The sequence below is a fragment of the Bos mutus genome, chromosome 8 (assembly GCF_027580195.1).
Source record: "Bos mutus isolate GX-2022 chromosome 8, NWIPB_WYAK_1.1, whole genome shotgun sequence".
NCBI lineage: Eukaryota > Metazoa > Chordata > Mammalia > Artiodactyla > Bovidae > Bos > Bos mutus.
The window spans coordinates 73,758,025-73,781,535 of NC_091624.1; the positions used below are offsets into that span (position 1 = coordinate 73,758,025).

A 23,511-nucleotide genomic window follows, 5' to 3' on the forward strand; every position below is an offset into this window, starting at 1 on the left:
TGAATACATAAAAGAAAGTTTCCCTGAAAACTCACATCATCCCTCCCTGAAACTCACATCATCCCTTCCCTGAAAACTCACAAAAGATTTGGCTTAAGTCATAGACTGATTTGCCAGATTTCTTAATAGAGTGTTTCCTCTCCCTAGGCGGCACGTAGAAATTTTCAGAGTGGTGGGGAAAGGAGAACAGGAAGTGATTCAGTTTGAGTGCTATCTCATTGTTGCCCCCTTCTTCTGTATCAGTTCTCCCCCAAGAAAAAATTAAAGCCACCACAACCAGTGGAGGAGAGGGTCAGTGTGAGCACACTTCCCTCTTATCTTTTCCCTTCTGCTTCCCTGTAAAATCTCTCAGAATTAAGGCATTCAGTGTTGCCAAGCTTAGTCATATTTTCCATTTCCCCTCTCTCCTACCAGCCAAGATCAACTTTGGGGTGCTGACTTCTTTCAATAATTTTCTGGTACCCAACAATGGGTTAGTATAATTCCACCATACCCTCAGAGTTCCTCTGCACAAACAAGTACATGCAAGCCTGACAACACAGTGAATAGAATCGAAGGCCAGGGAATTCAGTTTCACCTTATTCTACCAATGGCTCCCATGGAATAAGAGAAAGAACCAAATGGACTTGATTTCAAATTCTGCCTTTGCTACTTACTGACTATGTGGCCTTTTGCAAGACAGTTAATCACTCTGAGTCTCTATTTCCTCACTTCTAAAATGGAGGAAATAATATCAAATACTGGTGATATGGTGACTATTATAAACAATGTATGTAAAACATGTGATCCACAGAAGATGCCCAAGATACTGTAACTGTTATCACCATTAGTGTCATTGCCACCACCATCATTATTAAGAGTCTGAACTAATGCAGACTCCCTGCTGGTCTCATTCCTTCTCTCTTCCTTCCCTCCATCTGTTCCTCACATGGCAGCCAGAGTACTCTTTAAAAAACTAAGTCATATTCCACATTACTTAAAACCCTTCTTTGGCTTCCCATTGCAGTTTGAATGAAATACAACTCCTTCCCCTGGCCTCCAGGGCCCAGCCCTACTTGGTTTCTTCCTCCTTCCTTCTCCAACCCCATTACATTATACTCTCCCAATTGCCCAACCTGCTCCAGCCACACTGGCGCTCTTAGTTCCCTAAAAACTGCAAGTTCTGTCAGGGCCTTTGCCCCTGGAGTTTTCTCTATCCAGAAGTCATCCTCTGTCCCCTCTCGGCCATATGTTCTTCACACCCTTTGGGCACAGCTTAAATGCCACCTTCTCTGACCACACTATCTTAGTACCATTCTAGTCCTTAAACTTCCTCATCAATCTAATTCTTACTTATCATATTCATAAATAATTTATTTGTATGGTTATTTTCTCAAAATATATCTCCCCCCAAAAGAATAAACTCCAGGAGGGCAGGAAGAAGTTTGCTTTATTCACTACTGTATCCCTAGCACCTAGCTGGGCACTAAAAAAGTGTTTGATTTATTATCGTTATTCCTAGCACTCTGTGCAGATACAAATCCATACTACTTGTGAACTCGGGACCTCAGAGAGGTTGGGATTTCTCTATAATGATTACTAGCTATATTTCTTTTCAAAGCATTTAACTACTTTCTAGGACATCAAAGATTAAACTTTCTATTTTCTGTATCATCCAAATTTTCCATAATGAACATATATTTTTAATAAAAATTTCTCTTAAACTCTGCATTTTAACAAGACTCCTCACTCCAATTTGATTAAATTCATTTATTTTAAAAGTAAAATTCACAAAGAGGAAAGAAAGACCAGCAGCCAACTTAACACTCTTAAGGGTATCAGTATTTTGGAAGAGAGAAATTGCTAATCAAAGAGCATCGCCTGACATATAAGAGACATTTACTGATTCAATAAACAATTTTCCATGTGATCAAATGTAGATTATATGACAAAGTAAAATGAAAACTGTTGTGCAGTGTCCCACGGGTTAATGCTGATGGAATACACAGTCCCTGGCAACTAATGGGCACTCAGTATTTGTGGAATGTAGACTAAAGCAGACTCCCTGCTGGTTTCATTCCTTCTCTCTTCCTGCCCTCCATCTGTTCCTCACATGGCAGCCAGAGCACTCTTTAAAAAACTAAGTCATATTCCACATTACTTAAAACCCTTCTTTGGCTTCCCATTGCACTTTGAATGAAATCCAACTCTGGATTGGATTTCAATCCAATCTGGAGCCTTCAGCCAGCCAAAGAAGCAATCATACACATGGCAACTTTGGAAATGACATTGCATACATTTTTGTTGTTGTTGTTGCTCAGAAATGAATTACCAACTAATGAATTTCTATTTAAGATACTATTCCTTGATTAAAATCTCATTTCAGGTTTTTATCTTACTTTTTTGTGATTTAGTGTTAGTCACTCAGTCGTATCCAACTCTCAGTGACCCTATTGACTGAGGCCAGCCAGGCTCCTCTGTCCATGGAATTCTCCAGGCAAGAATACTGGAATGGGTGGCAATTTCCTTCTCCAGGGTTTAGTGATTTAAATGTATGTCATTTCCTCTGGAATGTTCCTTTCCACTACACGTACACTCTTACCCTCTTCTTTCTCCTTCTTTCTTAAAAAGTTCCTTCTCTTTCCTTGTGTTGTCTAAAACATGGCTTTCCCCTGGTGACACCACTATTCTTAAACCCACTCTCTTTCATTGTGTGCCCATTTCCCAGCACCAATACAGGAAGCGGCACATTTCTCACTTTCCACTGCCCTTGGTAACCTCAACCCTGGGCCCAACTACTTATGTTAATGTCTTTCCATTCTTTTTACCAGGGATCCCAACATCCTTTTCTGTTTGAGCTGCCTCCTCTATCATCACCCTCAGTTGACTTCATTGCCTGTTTTAATGATTCTTTAGTCCTCTACACGGAGAAGGCAATGGCACCCCACTCCAGTATTCTTGCCTAGAAAATCCCATGGACGGAGGAGCCTGGTAGGCTCCAGTCCATGGGGTCGCTAAGAGTCGGGCACGACTGAGTGACTTCACTTTCACTTTTCACTTTCATGCATTGGAGAAGGAAATGGCAAACCTTCCAGTGGGCTGCCGTCTATGGGGTCGCACAGAGTCGGACATGACTGAAGCGACTTAGCAGCAGCAGTCCTCTACAGGGCTTTGCTGGTGGCTCAGGTGGTAAAGAACCCGCCTGCAATGCACAGATCACTCACAAAGCCTCATCCTGACCACCATTATCATCAGAACATATCTACCTCCAAGATAAGAACACTGGAATTCACCTGTTTATAATATAAAACAAGCATCTGTATTTTTACTTCTCCCACTCCCATTTTTAAAACCTTTAGAAATTGTGCTAAAATGTAACAATAAATATAATACATCTGATCTTCATTTTAATCATTTTAAGTGTATATGAAATACACTGACATTAGTGAGCAACCATCATAATCCAGCTCCAAAATTTTTTTCATCTTCCAAAAATGAAGCTTGATATCCATGAACAGCATTATCTCATTCCCTAGTTAAGTCTTTTAAGCATATTTATATTCCCCTTAATCGCTGTAAAGCTTCTCACAACCTACTTTATGAACAAGAATCAAGCCATTTTACAAGATCCTCAAGTTCATGTTCCTAGACCTGACATTTCACATCTCCCCCATTCTCTCACTTTTCCTCCTCTCCTACACAAAGAAATATGCCTCCTCCTTTTCAAAGCTGACCTTCCACTAGTATTCTTTCCCCCTCTCTCTTCTGTCTCCTCTGGGACTTTGATATAGAAAACTATTTATATAGTTTTGATATAGAAAACTATATCAGTTTTCTCTTTCTCATTCACTACTTTCTCTCTACATTGAAATACACCTAGGAGTTTAATATTCTAATAAAAAAAAATAATAATGTGTTAAGTTTTACTATGTTCTAGCTATTATGCTAAGTGCTTAAAATGTACCTCCTTATATAATTCTCATAAAAATCCCATGAGTTCAAAATATTATAAGAAAAAGTGTTATTATGAGGAAACTGAGGCTTTAGAGACATCACGTAACTTGCCCTAGACTTTTCACCTGACTAGTTAGCAGCATCCTCCCTTCTCCATGCTGCTGTCAAGATACCATTCTCTCTGCATTTCCCTTTCATTACTATACTTTTTTAAAAGTCTTTCTCCTTTCTTCTTCACACTGTGCAGTAAACTACAGTTTCCTCCCATGTTTAAAGGACTCTCTCCAAGGTCTCTAATCTGCTAGTTCTCTGCACTGCTCATCAAATGTTCCTTTTTGAGAGGATCTGCTTTCTTAGCCTTCATAATATGACCTGTTTTTTTTTTTTTCTCCTTCTCTTTCTGATGTTCTTTGCTAACTCCTTTTCTTCTCTTACCCCTTAAATGTAAGAGTCTCCACAGTTCCATCTAGACACAGCTTTCTCTTCCTGCTCCACACTCAGCTGAGCCAATCTCACTTTGCTCCCACATAATTAACAGTTATGCTTTCACAAATGAACAAATCCACATGGCTAAGTCTGGCCTTCTCAACCCACAACCCAGCTCCAGCTCCCTGCTGAAATTTCCATATAATTGTTCCTTAAATTTGAGATACCATTTGCCCTATATTACTCATTACTTGTTCCTGTCAATGAAACTCTTCACATGAGTTTCCTAACCAGACCACTGGCACCAATTTCACTTCCCTTTGCCTTCCCTTCCCCTGTCCAGAGCTGATATACCCACATCCAAAAAGAGCTATGGAGGCTCTGTGGCAGACACAACACTGAACTGTGAATGAACTTTGGTTCTAATCCTGACTCAGCCACTAAAGAGCTATGTGACAATGGAAGTAGGACCAGGGATCTCTGGAGCCCTTTCTCATTCAACATTCAAGGACTTATGAAATACGCCTGAAGCACTAATCACCTTCATCCCTGCCTGACTAGTCTCACTGACACTGCCCTAGCTCTATTCTCACTGCTTTTTGCCTGGGTTATTTAATTGGCCTCCTAACTGGCGTTCTTTCCTTTCTTCTAGTCCTTCATACAGCCATAAAATTACATTCATAAAACACATCTTTGATATTTCTCACTTGCTTAAAAAACTTAAAAAAGATTCTTGTTAGCTACAGAGTAAAACTCAAACTCCTTACCATTATATTCGCAGCTCCCTGCATTCTACTCCCCACATAACATATGAAGCCTCACTTTATCTAAATTGGATTACAAAGGTGTTTGGGATAAGCATTTGGGGGAAAAAAAAATCCCTAAATTACTCTTTATACTAGACATAATAAGTGATTAAAGATTGAAATATTAAATAGTAAAGAATAAAACTTTTAGAAAGTGGCATGAGAAATTAATTTATAATCTTTGAGGAGGGGGCATCTTCAAAGCAGGACACAAAATCCAGAAGTTATAGGAGGAAAAGTTGATTAAAATTTACCATGTAACATGGGTGTACCTATGCCTGATTCTTGTTGATGTTTGACAGAAAACCACAAAATTCTGTAAAGCAACTATCCTTCAATTAAAAAATAAATAAATTGGCAAAAAATCAATCAAACATGAGTAAACCTACGGCTGATTATCTTGATGTTTGCTAGAAACCAGTGCAACACTGTAAAGCAATTATCCTTCAATTAAAAATAAAAATTTTAAATATCTTTAAAAAATTTACCACATAATACTTGAAAATTTTTGTCAAAAAATTTAAATGCAATTAATAAAGTAATAATTGGTACTGGGGAAATTTTTTCACAGACAACAATTTCACCTCTTAATTTACAAAGAGTCCATGTAAGTCATTAATTTACAGACACTGACAACAAATATGTTTTAAAAAAAAATGTTAAATCTCACTAAATAATTAAAGAAACAAAATTCAAAACATGAGCTATTTCCCACTCTTTAGAAAGCAAACATTTTAAAGGTGATGACTTCCCCTACCCCCACTGGACCCCTGATGCTAAGGCAATGGAGAAAGGGCACACACTTGAATTGCTGAAATTATAAATCAGTACAAACTTTTTGAAGTCAGTTGGATAATATCTATCAAAATATAAGATGCTTATACAGTTTGATCCAGAAATCTTGCTACAAGGAATGTATGCTACCAATGAACTTACAAAGGCTTACCAGAATCACAACACAAAAACACACACACACATAGACCTGTCAGTTACAACACTGGTTATAGCAGAAAAGAAGAAAAGGGAAAAACTGGAAACAGCCAAAGAATTAATCAATACAAGATTGCTTATAGTATATTTATATGATTATGTATATTTGTTCTTGTGGTCCTTTAATGGACCGGAACCTGGTGGTCCGGAGTCGACGATAAGAAAGTGAAAGAGAGAGAGAGAGAGAGAAAGAAAGACAGACACGGGGACCCAAGCTCTGATGGAGCAAGGGTGCTTTATTAGCAGAAATGCAGGCTTATATATCTTTACAACAGACTGGTTCCAAATAGGAAAAGGAGTACATCAAGGCTTTATATTGTCACCCTGCTTATTTAACTTATATGCAGAGTACATCATGAGAAATGCTGGGCTGGAAGAAGCACAAGCTGGAATCAAGATTGCTGGGAGAAATATCAAAATCCTCAGATATGCAGATGACACCACCCTTATGGCAGAAAGTAAAGAGGAACTAAAAAGCCTCTTGATGAAAGTGAAAGAGGAGAGTGAAAAAGTTGACTTAAAGCTCAACATTCAGAAAACAAAGATCATGGCATCTGGTCTCATCACTTCATGGCAAATAGATGGGGAAACAGTGGAAACAGTATCAGGCTTTATTTTGGGGGGCTCCAAAATCACTGCAGATGGTGACTGCAGCCATGAAATTAAAAGATGCTTACTCCTTGGAAGGAAAGTTATGACCAACCTAGATAGCATATTCAAAAGCAGAGACATTACTTTGCCAACAAAGGTCCATCTAGTCAAGGCTATGGTTTTTCTAGTATGGATGTGATAGTTGGACTGTGAAGAAAGCTGAGCGCCGAAGAATTGATGGTTTTGAAGTATGGTGTTGGAGAAGACTCTTGAGAGTCCCTTGGACTGCAAGGAGATCCAACCAGTCCATTCTGAAGGAGATCAGTCCTGGGTGTTCTTTGGAAGGAATGATGCTAAAGCTGAAACTCTAGTACTTTGGCCACCTCATGCGAAGAGTTGACTCACTGGATAAGACTCTGATCCTGGGAGGGATTGGGGACAGGAGGAAAAGGAGACAACAAAGGATGAGATGGCTGGATGGCATCACTGACTCGATGGACGTGAGTCTCAGTGAACTCCGGGAGTTGGTGATGGACAAGGAGGCCTGGCGTGCTGTGATTCATGGGGTCGCAGAGAGTTGGACACAACTGAGCGACTGAACTGAACTGAACTGAAGATGATTACTCAGCTATTACACAGGATGAATTTTTATCAATAGCCACAATATGGATAGTCTAATACATACAAGGTCGCTGACGCTGCAAAGAGTCACTGCATGTCTCATCCTATGACTTCAGTCCTGAGAACTGTGTGCAGCTCTACTCGTTCTCCAAATAGGAACCAATAAGGAACAGAAAATCCTTGAGAAATAGAAAACAGCATGCAGGAATCGGTCTGTTAAATGACAATTTGTAATGCTTCCTGTAAAAAGAATTATTCTGACATGTAGAAATGTCATGTTTATGCTTATGATGCGTGTTAACTGTATAATGAAAAAGCTTACAAAATAACATTAGCAGTATGATTCTACTTTTTATTAAAATATATATATAGTACTTATTCACTGAAAAAAAGAATGTTAGGATCCACAGTATACATGCTTTCCTGTCATTTACACATTTTCTAAGTGTACATATATCATTTTTATAACCAGAAAAAGATTACTTGAAAAGTTCTCAACTTTCTGTAGGAAAGAGAAAGGCAATTAAATAATCTGGGTCCTTATATGCTCTACAGTGAGTAACAAACAGTATGTAGAGTCCAAATGATAGAGGTTTTATCAAAGTTAATGATTAACTGAGTATAACTCATTGAAAGTGCTATGGCTAAAATAATCTAAAAAAAGCTTTGTTTAGGATTTAGTTGTGGGAATGAGAATGCATTCCCACCCATTCTAACCCATTCAACTGGCTCTGTTAGGATTGCCTCATTCATCTAATGCTGTCACCCAACGTTGCCTAATCCAAGAGTGTGTATATATAACTGGAGTTGGAATATAACTGCATCAACTACTACCAAGTGTGGACAACAGGAAGCCTCATCATTTGAGACCAGCCCTTCACATTTATAACTTAGGTGGGTATCATAACCAGTATGCGAGAATATGTGCCATATATTATTGGAAAGAGCAGCTCAAAAAAACCAGTAGCATTTACAATGCCATACTCTAATATTTCTGATTTTAAAATAAGAGAATAAACAGTAAATTTTTAAGTGTAAAATTTTTTTAAGTGATTGTATTTTTTAAGGTAAAAGATTTGTAGGTTGTTTAAAGAAAATGTTTTGTCTTTCAGACAAAGATTAGAAAATATTTCCTGTTTTTGACTTATTGCATGCTCCTTAAAAAGCAGTTGACCTTTTCTGTGTCCGTGACTCCATTTTAAATGTTATATTTCATTTTCTTATCTATCTTACATGAATCCGCAGGCTAATACTGGTTTAGAACAGAGTTCCTCCAAGTGTGTTCTCTCAAACTAACCATGGGAATGTTAACAGAGTGAGTTGAGGAGATTATTCGAGATCAAATAATCACTGAAAATAATTAGTTAAACAAAAGTATCCAAATTCTACAGTGAGGGAATGTTAGCACCTTTACTATGCTAATATGAATTCTGACTTTCCAAGAAGTGGAATATAGACTGAAATATTTCCCAGATTTATTTGAAAATACAACTTTTAAAAATGTCTATCCAAGAGATCTTTTTTCTAGGACATAAGGATTATTGGATAAAAGAGAAAAACAAATCCTGCAATGTAATCATCATGTTATCAGTAAAATATTACCTGAACACCTACTGTGTGCAGGGTACTATTTGAACTATTTTCTGTACAATTTAAAATTTAACACAATAAAGCTACCAAAATGCACTATCCCACATTATGGTTAGAAATTAAATATCATATTCTGAAATTTATTATTTAAAAGAATTTGGACAATTGCTTGAGCATTTGAAGCTGAATTCTCATTTCTGCTTACTTTCTTTCTACATTTGGAGGGAGAAGAGAATAGCCAGGGTCAGGAAGCTCTGGCATAAAGATGGAAATCACGAGACTAGATTCTAGTCCTGGTTCTGCTTCTGTGAACCTGGGCGAGGCACTTAACCTTTCAGTCCTAGCCTACTCAACTAGAGTTGGGAGGGTGGGGTGCTCAGTAAATGATGTCTAAGTTTCTCTGCTTCTTATCTTCAACTGTTCTTGATCAATAAAGGTGGCAGAATCAGAAGAAGAAGGTAAGGATTGATGCGAGTCCCTCATGCTCTTTGAGGATAATATTTACTCCCATGGATGATACATTCATTTCTAGGGGCAGAATAGGGAATCTCAATTATGCTATCATTGAAGGATTTTGCTCATCAGACAGGCTGTAAATAGAATGGCTTTATGTAAGATTCTAGTTCCATTTAAACAAGAAAATTTGGAATTTCAGCCTACTGGGGACTTGGCAAGGGACAAAAGTAAAGGTGCAGGAAGTTTATTTTCCAATGAGTCCTCTAACCCAGGAACTCAATGTTCCTCCTTTACTCTGCTAGAAGAACTGGTCCTAATGAAGTTTATAAGAGATTTAAATAATAACCACTCTTGGGATAATTTGGACTCAATTTCTTTAAAATCTAGCACAAAGAAAGCAATGCTTACTAAAAGAAGTATTAACTATTATAGAACTTCAGGTAATATTAGAGAAAGTTTAAGACTGGAGGAGCAATCTTGCTCCCTCCACAAACCACAGCAACAGTGCCTTACCTTGACCATGAAGCCTGGTTGCAGTACCCTACTGAAAGAACACATGAAAGTGAAAGTGAAAACGTTAGTTACACAGTCATGTCTGACTCTGTGATCCCACGGACTGTAGCCCACTAGGCTCCTTTGTCCACGGAATTCTCTATGAAAGAATACTGGAGTGAGTAGCCATTCCCTTCTCCAGGGAATCTTCCTGACCTAGGCAATTTATAGGACAACTCCATATTCCTTCAAAATGGTACTATGACCCAGCTTGATAATTAAGGAACAGCATCATTGATGATCCTTGCCTGAATCAAATATTAAATTGGGGGCTGCAAATGGTGATTTTTCTAATTCTATCATTCCTTCCATAATGAATAAATCTTATTCATTCTTAAGAAATGTTATGGACTTGCAGCTTTTTTTTTTTTAAATAAAATGCTTTATGGTCAATTACCATCATTTTTTCTGATGCTCAAACTATGCCAAATTTGTGCAACAGGAGACCCTTCAAGGGGACTCCTATGTCCTTTTGACACAATCTCACTAGTTTTTGAATGATTCACTGCTTTCTGGCACAATGACATACTCAGTATTCACTTCTATTATTTCCCAACCCAGATCTAGAATCCTTGTTCCCTTCAGTGGAAAAGGTAGTTAGAAACTAAGATACAGGCACATTGATATTGATAATTCAAATTTAGCACTAGAGGGATTTTCTTTTCTATTTTTATTTTATATTTATATCTCCTTTTCCCTGCAGTGAAAATCCTATAACACCAATACATTGTTCTATTCCATAGTATAGCAAAAAAGTCTCAGAATTTCAAAACCAATATTTCCACTAACAACAAGCCCACAAAGTAAAGTTTAAGATTGGAATTCTTTTCACCCTCTGACAATAGTTCTAGTATGTGTGTGTGTGTGTGTGTGTGTGTGTATACAGAATACTATATTCAAATTTTACTGAATTATTTTTCTATGTAGCTTTGTTATCAATTTTACATTGAGTTAGCCACAGTTGTTTCTGTTTGTTTTCAAGTTGAGACAATTGAACTAACATTATACTTTAATTCAACAGAAGCCTGAAAAATGAAGCCTAAAATGAAGTATTCAACCACCAAAATTTCTCCAGCAAAGATGAAATGCTCAGCAGGCAAAGCCTTGGTAAAATCTCCCAAGTTGAGAAGTAAGGACTTAAGTCTTTCTGATTGTTTTACACACTATTGTTTATCTGTTACCAAATCTTTATTATTCCAATGTTTATACATGCAAACTTATTAAAAACTACTAAGATGGCTCATAAGTGTATAATAGAGAAGGCTTTGGTTGTAAAATCAGACTATAAAGGGCCAACTTTTGTTTATTTGATATATCACAGAACAGGAGTGGCTTAGGTGATTTAAACTTGCTAATAGTGATAAATATAATTACAGCCTGTCATATCAATTCCTTCTCTACCCAAACCTACTGCCACTGAATCCCAAAACTTTTCCCAGATCACCTAACAAAAATTTAAACTGACTGACTTTTATTCAACAAACATTTTTTAAGACCTTTGGTATATCAAGTTTTTGTTCTTGACTTCAGATAAGGGAGAGAATAACAAGTGAAGGTATTTGAATAATCCAGGCACCAAATAAAGCAGAACTGACCAAATGATGCTCAAGTTTATCTAGTGGCAAACTCAAAGTGTCTGAAATAAGTCGAAGGGCAGATAAAATCAAAAAGTAGCCATATCTTCAAGATGAAAGAATTATTAACATCTTTGATTCTTAAAATTATCTATCCTAGGAAAGAATTATGCAAATTTACACTCATGTTTTTCATTTGAGAGCAGTAACACAAGAGAATTAACAGAGCTCTGGTGTACTGAGAGAAAAAAGAGAATGAAAAATGGTAGTGGGACTCCATATCTTTGTCTTTTGTGCTCCTCTTCATTTCCCTGAACATGTAAGGCTAGAAGAGAAAACAATGTCAGACAGAATATCATTTCTGTCTTCCCTGAGGCTCTGGCCCATTAATGCTCCTCTCTTATAAGTAGGAAGACCAATCTGCTGTGGTTTCTGAATCGCCAGGAAATCACAGCTAAGTTAGTTGTTTTATTTATGTCTGAGTCAAAATGCTCCTTTCAGGAACAGTGACTCATTAGAAGTGACTCTGTGCCCCCAAATTCCCTCTTAATAAAGAATGCATTTTCTTTGTACCCTAGAAGATGTGGGCTCTCTATAGATGCTGATATGAGGCAGCAGGCTGGGAATATACACCAGAGTCACTGGCATTAATAGAAAATGAAAACGTAACCCATCCTTTAAGGGTGCAATGGACCCAACAGCTTATTTATGCCATTTAGAGAAACAATGATTAAGATTATCCCCAAGTCACATTACACTATTTTTATCATTCCTTAGCAGATTTTTCCCTTCCAATAATAACTGGTTCAGTTTAATACTAAAATTGTCATTATTTAAACACTCTTGGCTAAAATTTCAACAGATAAATGTGTGGTATCTGACAGATATGAACTGCTTCTCAAAACTGAAGGTGCAAGAAATGTCACACCTTATTTTTGTAAATAAACTGCCCTGAGTACCCAAGCAACAAAGTCCATTTTAATACCTTCTCCTCCCCTGGGCTAGCAGGATCTTACACAGTGGAAAAGCCACAAAACTCAGTACTTAACCTCTACCAGTATCCATACAGTCAGATCCCACATGAGTTCTGGTCAGCACCAGAGCATTTCACCTCTAGTGCCAACACAGTACAGAACTTCAGGAGTTCTGAAGGAAACTAGAGGAAAGCCTCTCCCCAAATGTATCTCCTTTCCAGGAAGCTACTCCTTAGAGTTAGCCCATTCTCCCCTACTATCTCCTCTCCCTCATACCCATTAATCCTTTCCCTGCCCTGACAATCCAGTGTCGTTATGGATCTATTCAGAAGTCACAATAAGGAAGCCTTGGCCCATATCCATCCAACAGAAGTATTTTAGTTGGCCTGAACAGTGTTACTGTTGTTTTTCAATTGAGGTAACATATAAAAATTGGGAGATTTTGCATAAAAATCTGAATTACAGCTTCTCAGGAGAAATTTGAAGATCTAGCAACAACTGGGCCCACATATCCCTACATGGCAATAGCTGGAGGCAGAACAGAGTAGGGACCTCCCCTTTAGTTTGGATTTGTCTATAAGATAATCTTCTGTTACAGTGAAGGAGCTTTAACTTTATCCTGTGGATAGCAGGGAATGACTGAAAATGTTTAATTGGGAAATAATAAGACATTTTTACTTTGGATAGATCATGTTGGTGGTAGTGAAGATAGAGTAAAGAGGAAAGAGAAGAAACAGAGACTGGTCAGAGGTCTACTGCATTCATCTTAGGGGACTGATGATGAGGGCCTGACCTAAGATGACAGAATGCAAAGGAAAAACTAAAATTCAGATACATTCAGAAAATGAAATCAATAAGGCTTAATAACAAACTGAATAAATTGAAGAATGGAGATAGGCGGGGAAATGGATAATTCTCAGCTTTCTGATTTTAAAGTTGGGCAGATAATGGCAGAGAGCAGTACTATTTTTAAAGATGGGGAATTCTTCAGGAATATATTGGGGGTAGAGAAAGAAAAAGTTTATTTTTTTTAATTGTAAATGTATTTGCATTTGGGGTAGGTGTAGGTCATCTGGGTCAAGATATCTAGAATTCAGGAGGTTCTACATAGATAGAAATAGGGATGCTTTCAGTTCAGTTGCTCAGTCGTGTCCGAATCTTTGTGACCCCATGAATCACAACACGCCAGGCCTCCCTGTCCATCACCAACTCCCGGAGTTCACTCAAACTCATGTCCATTGAGTCAGTGATGCCATCCAGCCATCTCATCCTCTGTCGTCCCCTTCTCCTCCTGCCCCCAATCCCTCCCAGCAGCAGAGTCTTTTCCAATGAGTCAACTCTTCACATGAGGTAGCCAAAGTATTGGAGTTTCAGCTTCAGCATCAGTCCTTCCAAAGAAATCCCAGGGCTGATCTCCTTCAGAATGGACTGGTTGAATCTCCTTGCAGTCCAAGGGACTCTCAAGAGTCTTCTCCAACACCACAGTTCAAAACCATCAATTCTTCAGTGCTCAGCTTTCTTCACAGTCCAACTCTCACATCCATACATGACCACTGGAAAAACCATAGCCTTGACTAGACAGACCTTTGTCGGTAAAGTAATATCTCTGCTTTTCAATATGCTATCTAGGTTGGTCATAACTTTTCTTCCAAGGAGTAAGCGTCTTTTAATTTCATGGCTGCAGTCACCATCTGCAGTGATTTTGGTGTGCCAAAAAACAAAGTCTGACACTGTTTCCACCGTTTCCCCATCTATTTGCCATGAAGTGATGAGACCAGATGCCATGATCTTTGTTTTCTGAATGTTGAGCTTTAAGTCAACTTTTTCACTCTCCTCTTTCACTTTCATCAAGAGGCTTTTTAGTTCCTCTTTACTTTCTGCCATAAGGGTGGTGTCATCTGCATATCTGAGGATTTTGATATTTCTCCCAGCAATCTTGATTCCAGCTTGTGCTTCTTCCAGCCCAGCGTTTCTCATGATGTACTCTGCATAGAAGTTAAATAAGCAGGGTGACAATATACAGCCTTGACATACTCCTTTTCCTATTTGGAACCAGTCTGTTGTTCCATGTCCAGTTCTAACTGTTGCTTCCTGACCTGCATATAGGTTTCTCAAGAGGCAGGTCAGGTGGTCTGGTATTCCCATCTCTTTCAGAATTTTCCACAGTTTATTGTGATCCACACAGTCAAAGGCTTTGGCATAGTCAATAAAGCAGAAATAGATGTTTTTCTGGAGCTCTCTTGCTTTTTCCATGATCCAGCAGATGTTGGCAATTTGGTCTCTGGTTCCTCTGCCTTTTCTAAAACCAGCTTGAACATCTGGAAGTTCACGGTTCATGTATTGCTGAAGCCTGGCTTGGAGAATTTTGAGCATTACTTTACTAGCGTGTGAGATGAGTGCAATTGTGTAGTAGTTTGAGCATTCTTTGGCATTGCCTTTCTTGGGAACTTAAGTCAAAATGCCCCATGGCATCAAAATTTCTGTGCAGAAAAAACAAAAGATACAAAGCTTGGGAGAGAGACCAAAGGTCTACTTACAGTTTGGGGAATCATCAACATATAAAAAGATGATTGAAGTCATTGGAGCAAGCAAGATTGCCCTGAAAGTCTAAACTGAGAAGAAAGACAAAGGACAAAACCTTTAGGAAGACCAACATTTTAGGAGCAAGCAGAGAAGGAAGAACAACAAAGAGACAGAGATGGAGTGATCAGAGGGGAACAAAAAGAATCCAAGAGGAGTGATGATACAACAGTAAGGGAAGAAGGATTCAGAAAGGATGTGGTCCCCAGATCAAATATCACAGACAGGTCAAAGATAGTAAACAGTGAGGGGAGACCTTTGGTGAAATTAGTGCTTGGGGGAAAAAAGAAAGATGAAGTCACTCACTTCGGCAGTTCCTGTCAGCCATGGTCTGGCTCTCTCTGTAGCAGAATTAAAAAAAAATTTCTGGGCCCATTCCCATGACATGCCTGAGGGATTTCATCATGCTGTTGCTATGATAAAATTATAGGTTATGAGAATTTACTTAAAAGCCTTTAAAGACAGTGCCCTCGGATATCAAGCAGGATGGAGACATAGGAAATGGCAACAGTAAGTCTGAAAGGCTTTGACCCTAATGGAACACTCTCTTCAACAGAGTTCTCATAGCCATGCCAGCTTTATGCTTTCCTCTCAAGAACACAACCCTCATACCAGTTTCAGCTACTTCAAACATCAGAGTATACCTTCTTCCAAATTCTCCCATCCTGGAATGTGAAGTCAAGTGGGCCTTAGAAAGCATCACTACGAACAAAGCTAGTGGAGGTGATGGAATTCCAGTTGAGCTATTTCAAATCCTGAAAGATGATGCTGTGAAAGTGCTGCACTCAATATGCCAGCAAATTTGGAAAACTCAGCAGTGGCCACAGGACTGGCAAAGGTCAGTTTTCATTCCAGTCCCAAAGAAAGGCAATGTCAAAGAATGTTCAAACTACTGCACAATTGCACTCATCTCACATGCTAGTAAAGTAATGCTCAAAATTCTCCAAGCCAGGCTTCAGCAATACGTGAAATGCGAACTTCCAGATGTTCAAGCTGGTTTTAGAAAAGGCAGAGGAACCAGAGATCAAATTGCCAACATCTGCTGGATCATGGAAAAAGCAAGAGAGCTCCAGAAAAACATCTATTTCTGCTTTATTGACTATGCCAAAGCCTTTGACTGTGTGGATCACAATAAACTGTGGAAAATTCTGAAAGAGATGGGAATACCAGACCACCTGACCTGCCTCTTGAGAAACCTATATGCAGGTCAGGAAGCAACAGTTAGAACTGGACATGGAACAACAGACTGGTTCCAAATAGGAAAAGGAGTACATCAAGGCCGTATATTGTCACTCTGCTTATTTAACTTCTATGCAGAGTACATCATGAGAAACGCTGGGCTGGAAGAAGCACAAGCTGGAATCAAGATTGCTGGGAGAAATATCAAAATCCTCAGATATGCAGATGACACCACCCTTATGGCAGAAAGTGAAGAGGAACTAAAAAGCCTCTTGATGAAAATGAAAGAGGAGAGTGAAAAAGTTGACTTAAAGCTCAACATTCAGAAAACAAAGATCATGGCATCTGGTCCCATCACTTCATGGCAAATAGATGGGGAAACAGTGGAAACAGTGGCAGACTTTATTGTTTTGGGCTCCAAAATCACTGATGGTGATGGCAATTGCAGCCATGAAATTAAAAGACGCTTATTCCTTGGAAGGAAAGTTATGACCAACCTAGATAGCATATTGAAAAGCAGAGATACTACTTTGCCAACAAAGGTCTGTCTAGTCAAGGCTACAGTTTTTCCAGTGGTCATGTATGGATGTGAAAGTTGGACTGTGAAGAAAGCTAAGCGCTGAAGAATTGATGGTTTTGAACTGTGGTGTTGGAGAAGACTCTTGAGAGTCCCTTGGACTGCAAAGAGATCCAACCAGTCCATCCTAAAGGAGATCAGTCCTGGGTGTTCTTTGGAAGGAATGATGCTGAAGCTGAAACTCCAATACTTTGGCCACCTCATGGGAAGAGTTGACTCATTGGAAAAGACCTTGATGCTGGGAGGGATTGGGGGCAGGAGGAGAAGGGGACGACAGAGGATGAGATGGCTGGATGGCATCACCGACTGGACGGACATGAGTTTGAGTGAACTCCAGGAGTTGGTGATGGACAGGGAGGCCTGGTGTGCTGTGATTCATGGGGTCGCAAAGAGTCAGACATGACTGAGTGACTGAACTGAACTGAAAGTATTACTTCAAACACAGTCAGCTCCCAAGGAATTATATCCAGATTTTGTCTTACTAGATGCTACTTGCTACACTACTATCTTCAGCCCCTAATCCTCTTTCACATCCACAATATTTCCTCAGTACTATGACCTTCACTTCTAACTGCCCAAGACCCATATCCTACTCCCCACAGAGTCCACTTCCAATATTGGACATACCTGGCATGGCCCTATGGGACACTACTCATTAAGATAAGCTTATAAGGAATGAACATGTTTAGAGTATCATCTTATGCCTTTTAACTCAGAAAAGACAATGTGATACAATATAGTGTAAGCCATGACAGTTGGATTTTGCTTTTCTATTTTGTAATGCAAGTGCCTGACTTAAGCTTTGATTGCTGAGGCACCTACTTCAAAAACGATCATCTCAAATAAACACACATATAGTCCATGGAATTTTCCAGGCCAGAATACTGGAGTGGGTAGCCTTTCCCTTCTCTGTTGGATCTTCCCAACCCAGTGATCGAACCCAGGTCTCCCACATTGCAGGCAGATTCTTTATCAGCTGAGCCATAAGGGAAGCCCAAGAATACTGGTGTGGGTAGCCTATTCCTTCCCCAGTGGATCTTTCTGACCCAGGAATCAAACCGGGGTCTCCTGCATTGCAGTCAGATTCTTTACCAACTGAGCTACCAGAGAAGCCCAAATATACACAGCCAGTCACAAAACTAGATAAAGATCAGAAGATCTTGGTTGATTTCCATAACTGACAGTTTGGACTACTTGCTTTTTTTTTTTTTTCCTACTCTTCCCATGCTTTAAATTCCTGCTTGTATATTTTAAATTCACCAATAAACAGTGAGCTCTCACTATCCTAGGATCACACACTCAATCCCAATAAAAAGCAGAACCTCAGGCCCATGCACTCTCTCTACCTGTGACCTCTCTGTGTGGTCCCAGATATGCAGTGTAATTTCCAAATCCTATAATTATAGTCAGAGCTATGGGTTTTCCAATAGTCATGTATGGATGTGAGAATTAGACCATAAGGAAGGCTGAGTGCCAAAGAATTGATGCTTTTAAACTGTGACGTTGGAGGAGACTCTTAAGAGTCCCTTGGACTGCAAGAAGATCAAACCAGTCAATCCTAAAGGAAATCAACCCTGAATATTCATTGGAAGAACTGATGCTGAAGCTGAAACTCCAAGATTTTGGCCACCTGATGTGAAGAACTGACTCATTGAAAAAGGCCCTGATGCTGGGGAAGATTGTAGGCAGGAAGAAAAGGGGATGACAGAGGATGAGATGGTTGAATGGCATCACTGACTCAATGGACTTGAGTTTGAACAAACTCTGGGAGATGGTGAAGGACAGGGAAGCCTGGTGTGCTGCAGTCCATGGGGTTACAAAGAGTCGGACACAACTGAGTGACTAAACAACAACAACAAATAATTAACCTTTATTTCTTCAATTTCCTGATGGTTATTGCTGAAGGGCATTTTGCAATCATAATAAGAACATTAAGGGCCAGTCCAAATCCAACATTGGTTATTATTAACAGGCTAAGATCAGCACAAAACATACAATTTATAACATATTGTATTAAATTATTGTCAGAAGGCCAAGTTCAGGGTTGACTCTGGCACAGCTTTGTAAATTATCTTTGCCTTAAATACAGGTAAAATACCACAGTTGACATATCTAAAGTTATAAAGGAATATTAGGAATTTCCAGGGCAAATGAGTACGATTAAATGGCCTTACCCTGTTCAAACAGTTGAAGACACCTAAAGGTAGATGTTCATCCGAATTGGAGGCAAGATATAGAAAAGTCAAACCAGTAACTAACAAAAGTTTATTCCACTTAATTTTGATAATCATATTAGGAAGGCAAATCTACAGAATTTAAAAAAAGATCATAGGATATATCTGAAAATCACAAGTAATTATTTTCATTTTCTGAATTACTGTCAATTATTGAATTTGGCTATATTGTATAAATTTCTTGATAATTCATTGGCTATAATTTTTTTTTTGAATCTTGTAGCATTTATTTCAGTCATTAAAAGATGCAGTAAGTGGAAACTACACTGATTTACATTAGGCATGCACCTTGACCTGATACTGCTGTTAGTTTCTGACTGGCCCAAATCTTAATTTTTTTCATTGAGGCACATCATTAAAATTTTTTGAACCCTGATACACAGGGTAAGTTAACTTCTTCCTTGTTGCAGTTTAGTATGAAAATTACTTTCACTGGCTAGATTCCTTTAACTAAAGGCCTCTAGACTCTCAGGCAACCTGTACTAGCTCGAGATCATATGTCATATAGATATTTAAGTGAATCATGGTATAAGGGAGACAGAGAATCTAGAAAGTTGAAATATATTTTTTCCAGCACTGATAATTAAACACTGGATAAGGAGGCCTACAGTTGAGTACCAAATTACTCTTCCCCTACTGCTGCCATTTCTGAGAGACACAAAGATGTATACTGATCTCCCCCAAAATCTGAAATGAATCCACACAAATAACAGATTATTACCTATCCGGTCCCAGTATCAAATTATAGAGCAATTCCACCATTAAAATTATAGGAAGCAGTTAATGGGACTACAAGAAAAGCATCATCCCACAAACAGTAATATGCATCTAGTAGAGTTTTTCATTCATCTGTCAATTGTTTCACAAGATTAGCATTATAAAAACACAACCCCAAATACATCTGACCCTCAAATCCCCCACATCAAAAATTGGTCTTTGTTCATTCTCAGATGACAGGATGTCCCAAGAGTGACAAAGGTGGGGGCCAACTCCCCCATAGCCTTTTCTTCAACTACCCCATCAACTGCTCTTCATCTCTTGAACTACCTTCCTTTTCCAAAGAGGTAATGCTCAGGTCAGTCAGAAAGGCTTTCTGAGAAGACTGGCTTGGATTTCTGCGTCTGTTCCAGTCGATTCAAGGTGAATTGGCTTGTGTCAATGAAGCGCTCAACGCAGTTCAAAAACAGGCCTCAGCCCGACTGTCCAACTTTGGCCCAGGCTTGTCCATGCACTTTCCCCAACAAAGTTCCGTCATCTGGTGCACCAGCTGCTAGAAGCGCTGCTTCTGTGTCTCCACCTCAATGAAAGGTCGAAAGCAGCTGCGGGTCTACCGAGCCCAAACCCGCCGCGGAGCAAGACGAGGAGGAATCCATCCCACCGCGGTCACACGTGCGGAGACGAACTCCACACCAACTCACCGACCTTCACGTGTCTCCGCGGTGGAACCGGAACCACCCATTGGCTATAATTTTGAAAATCGAGATCTTATCACCTAGGTGTTATCACTTTCTTTTCTATTTGACTTTTAAAGGCTTTTTTAAAAATGATTTTCAAGTGGCAAGTTTAATTTTTATTTGAAATTTTAATTTTTATTTGGATAAATTAAATAAGAATTAATGAATAACTGATTTTTTTTACTTCAACTGATTTAATTTCAGTTTGTGTTTTGTTAGTCTCTAAAATTGCAATATAGCATTTTCTTAGATGGAGTAGATGGAGGTATAGCTTTGATATTAGACACACTTGAGTCACAACTTCTCATCAGAACTTTGGCAAATATCATGACTGCTAAGAACTTCAAATCATCATTTGTAAAATGAAATGAATAATACCTACCTTGTAATATTATTTGTGAAGGTTTAAATGAAAATTATGCACAGTGCTTGGCCCACTGTAGACACACTAATATTTGACAAGGAAGCCAAGAATACTCAATGGAATAAAAATAGTCTCTTCAATAAATGGTGCTGGGAAAACTGGATTATAACATGTAAAAGCATGAAACAATCCCTATCTACACCACTCACAAAAATTAACTCACAGTGAATTAAAGACTTAAATGTAAGACCTGAAACCATGAAACTCCTAGAAGAAAACATAGTCAAAAAGCTCCCTGACCTGGGTCAGTTCAGTTCAGTTCAGTTCAGTCACTCAGTTGTGTCCGACTCTTTGTGACCCCATGAATTGCAGCATGCCAGGCCTCCCTGTCCATCACCAACTCCCGGAGTTCACTCAAACTCATGTCCGTCCAGTCGGTGATGCCATCCAGCCATCTCATCCTCTGTCATCCCCTTCTCCTCCTGCCCCCAATCCCTCCCAGCACCAGAGTCTTTTCCAATGAGTCAACTCTTCACATGAAGTGGCCAAAGTATTGGAGTTTCAGCTTTAGCATCATTCCTTCCAAAGAACACCCAGGACTGATGTCCTTTAGAATGGACTAGTTGGATCTCCTTGCAGTCCAAAGGACTCTTGAGAGTTTTCTCCAACACCACAGTTCAAAAGCATCAATTCGTCAGTGCTCAGCTTTCTTCACAGTCCAACTCTCACATCCATACATGACCACTGGAAAAACCATAGCCTTGACTAGACGGGTCAGCTATTCTTAATAACCTTTACAGACTATAGTCATCTCTCTAAAATTATTAAAAATAGATTCTAGATAAGTAGAAAGGATTATAGATTTCATATAACCAAAGAGCTCCCTGCCAGCTAGGCAAAGATTGATATATGTTGGATGTAGAGCCACACACTCTTATGTCAGTTTTTAAACCAAAATTTTTTCTAAAGACCTAAAACTTTTCATAACTCATTTGATAGCAAAATATGGCCTGAATTCATTTCCAGTTCTTGCCTGGAGAATCCCAGGGATGGGGGAGCCTTGTGGGCTGCCGACCACGGGGTCGCACAGAGTCGGACACGACTGAAGCGACTTAGCAGCAGCAGCAGCATTAACAGTTAAATCCTGACCTAAACCAACATGATGTCTTTATTTATTTCACTTAATGTATATTTTCCTGTGCTCACTATAAAGTCATTAATTTTTTATTATGAGGTGCTCCCCTAGTCCCTGCTGGGTGTGCTCCCCTAGTCCCCGCTGGGTGTGCTAGTTATAGACAATATGTATTCTACACGACAATCTTAAAATCTAAAAAAACTGAATTTTGAAAAACAACTGGCCCCAAGGTTTGTGATAAGATACTGTGGACTGTGGTTGCTTTCTTGATCTGCTACACTCAGGGTTTGTAAAAGGATAAAGAAGGATGGAATGAAATGGTATCACGATTTTTTCAATTACTTAGAATCCCAACAGAAGGCTGAAGAAGTTTGTCAGATGTACTATATGCAGCTACGCTCTGGCCTTAAAATAGAAAAAAAGGTCTGTTACTTTAGGAAAGAAACCACCAAAAGGCATTCATCAACAGGTAAGGAGAAACTATGCATTTCCTGATAATTTTTCAACATAATGATGGGCGTTGATTTGCCTTCACTTATCACATAAAGATACGTAATTTCTTTCCTCACCCAAATTCCTTCTGGAAAAGAGTAAGGATGAAAAACTATTTTTAAGTCATTTTCAGAAGGGCATATAAAGTTTTTAATAGTGTGGAAGAAATGGTTATATCATGTTAAGTAAAAATAGAGGATACAAAATTATAAATATATTTTATAATATTTTTAAATGTTTTTTCTTTCATTTAATGCCTGGACTCCAATGAGTGTGTCCTATTGGGATAAAAGTATGTAGAAAGTATTGATCCCTTCAGACCATAGCATGACCAAAGCCAGTCATCACTGTGAGCAAGCAGCCTTGACTGGAAGTCCTCAAAGGGGTGATGGGAAGGGGTCTGCACTGAATGAGGACTGACAGTCCACTCCTATCCCCACCCCCGTCCTGCAGCTGAGAAGTACAAAGAGCATCTGGCATTAGTTGCCTGTGAGCAGCTGAACCACCTTCAACAGTCTGTGGAGCAGGGCTTCACCTTGGGTAAAACGATGGTCCCGAAATACACTACAGCAACTGGCCTTCCAAGTATCAAAGGTAAGATTGGTCACAGGGGTATGTGAGGGTGAGAAGAGAGGCAGGACATGGGACCCTCGCAAGTGCTGGTGCAAGAAGCAGCCCCAACTCTACAATTTCATGTATATCAGAAACTTCTGTCCTTTTTAAGTGGTATCCAAAGTAGTACAGGGTATCTGCTGTAACAGTACTTGTGCACTCTATAGTCAGAACTATACTATTGTTTTGAAATGCTTGCTATGGATTGGAATTTCATCTACATAATTCCTGAGAAAAATATATTATCCTTTTTGGGGGGGGAAAAAAACACATTATCTCTCCAAATTTCAACATTTTGACAATGAAAGAAAAGGAAGAGCTATTATATTTTCAAATACAATTTCAACTCAAAAATTTTAAATAATTGTTGA

General features: G+C 38.9%; 1 protein-coding gene and 1 pseudogene across 2 annotated transcripts in view; one reads left to right on the forward strand and one right to left on the reverse strand.

Moving 5' to 3' along the window:
• Positions 1-23,511, forward strand: part of IL33 (interleukin 33) — a 79,690-nt gene that overhangs the window by 48,868 nt on the left and 7,311 nt on the right. For both annotated transcript variants that reach the window (XM_070375863.1, XM_070375862.1), the window contains 4 exons: positions 8,106-8,261; positions 10,987-11,094; positions 22,383-22,505; positions 22,982-23,122. In XM_070375863.1, the coding sequence (XP_070231964.1) occupies positions 10,998-11,094; positions 22,383-22,505; positions 22,982-23,122 (361 nt within the window). In that variant the 5' untranslated portion in view covers positions 8,106-8,261; positions 10,987-10,997. The remainder of the gene's footprint in view (positions 1-8,105; positions 8,262-10,986; positions 11,095-22,382; positions 22,506-22,981; positions 23,123-23,511) is intronic.
• On the reverse strand, positions 17,205-22,376 carry LOC138988910 (mitochondrial import inner membrane translocase subunit Tim8 A pseudogene; annotated as a pseudogene).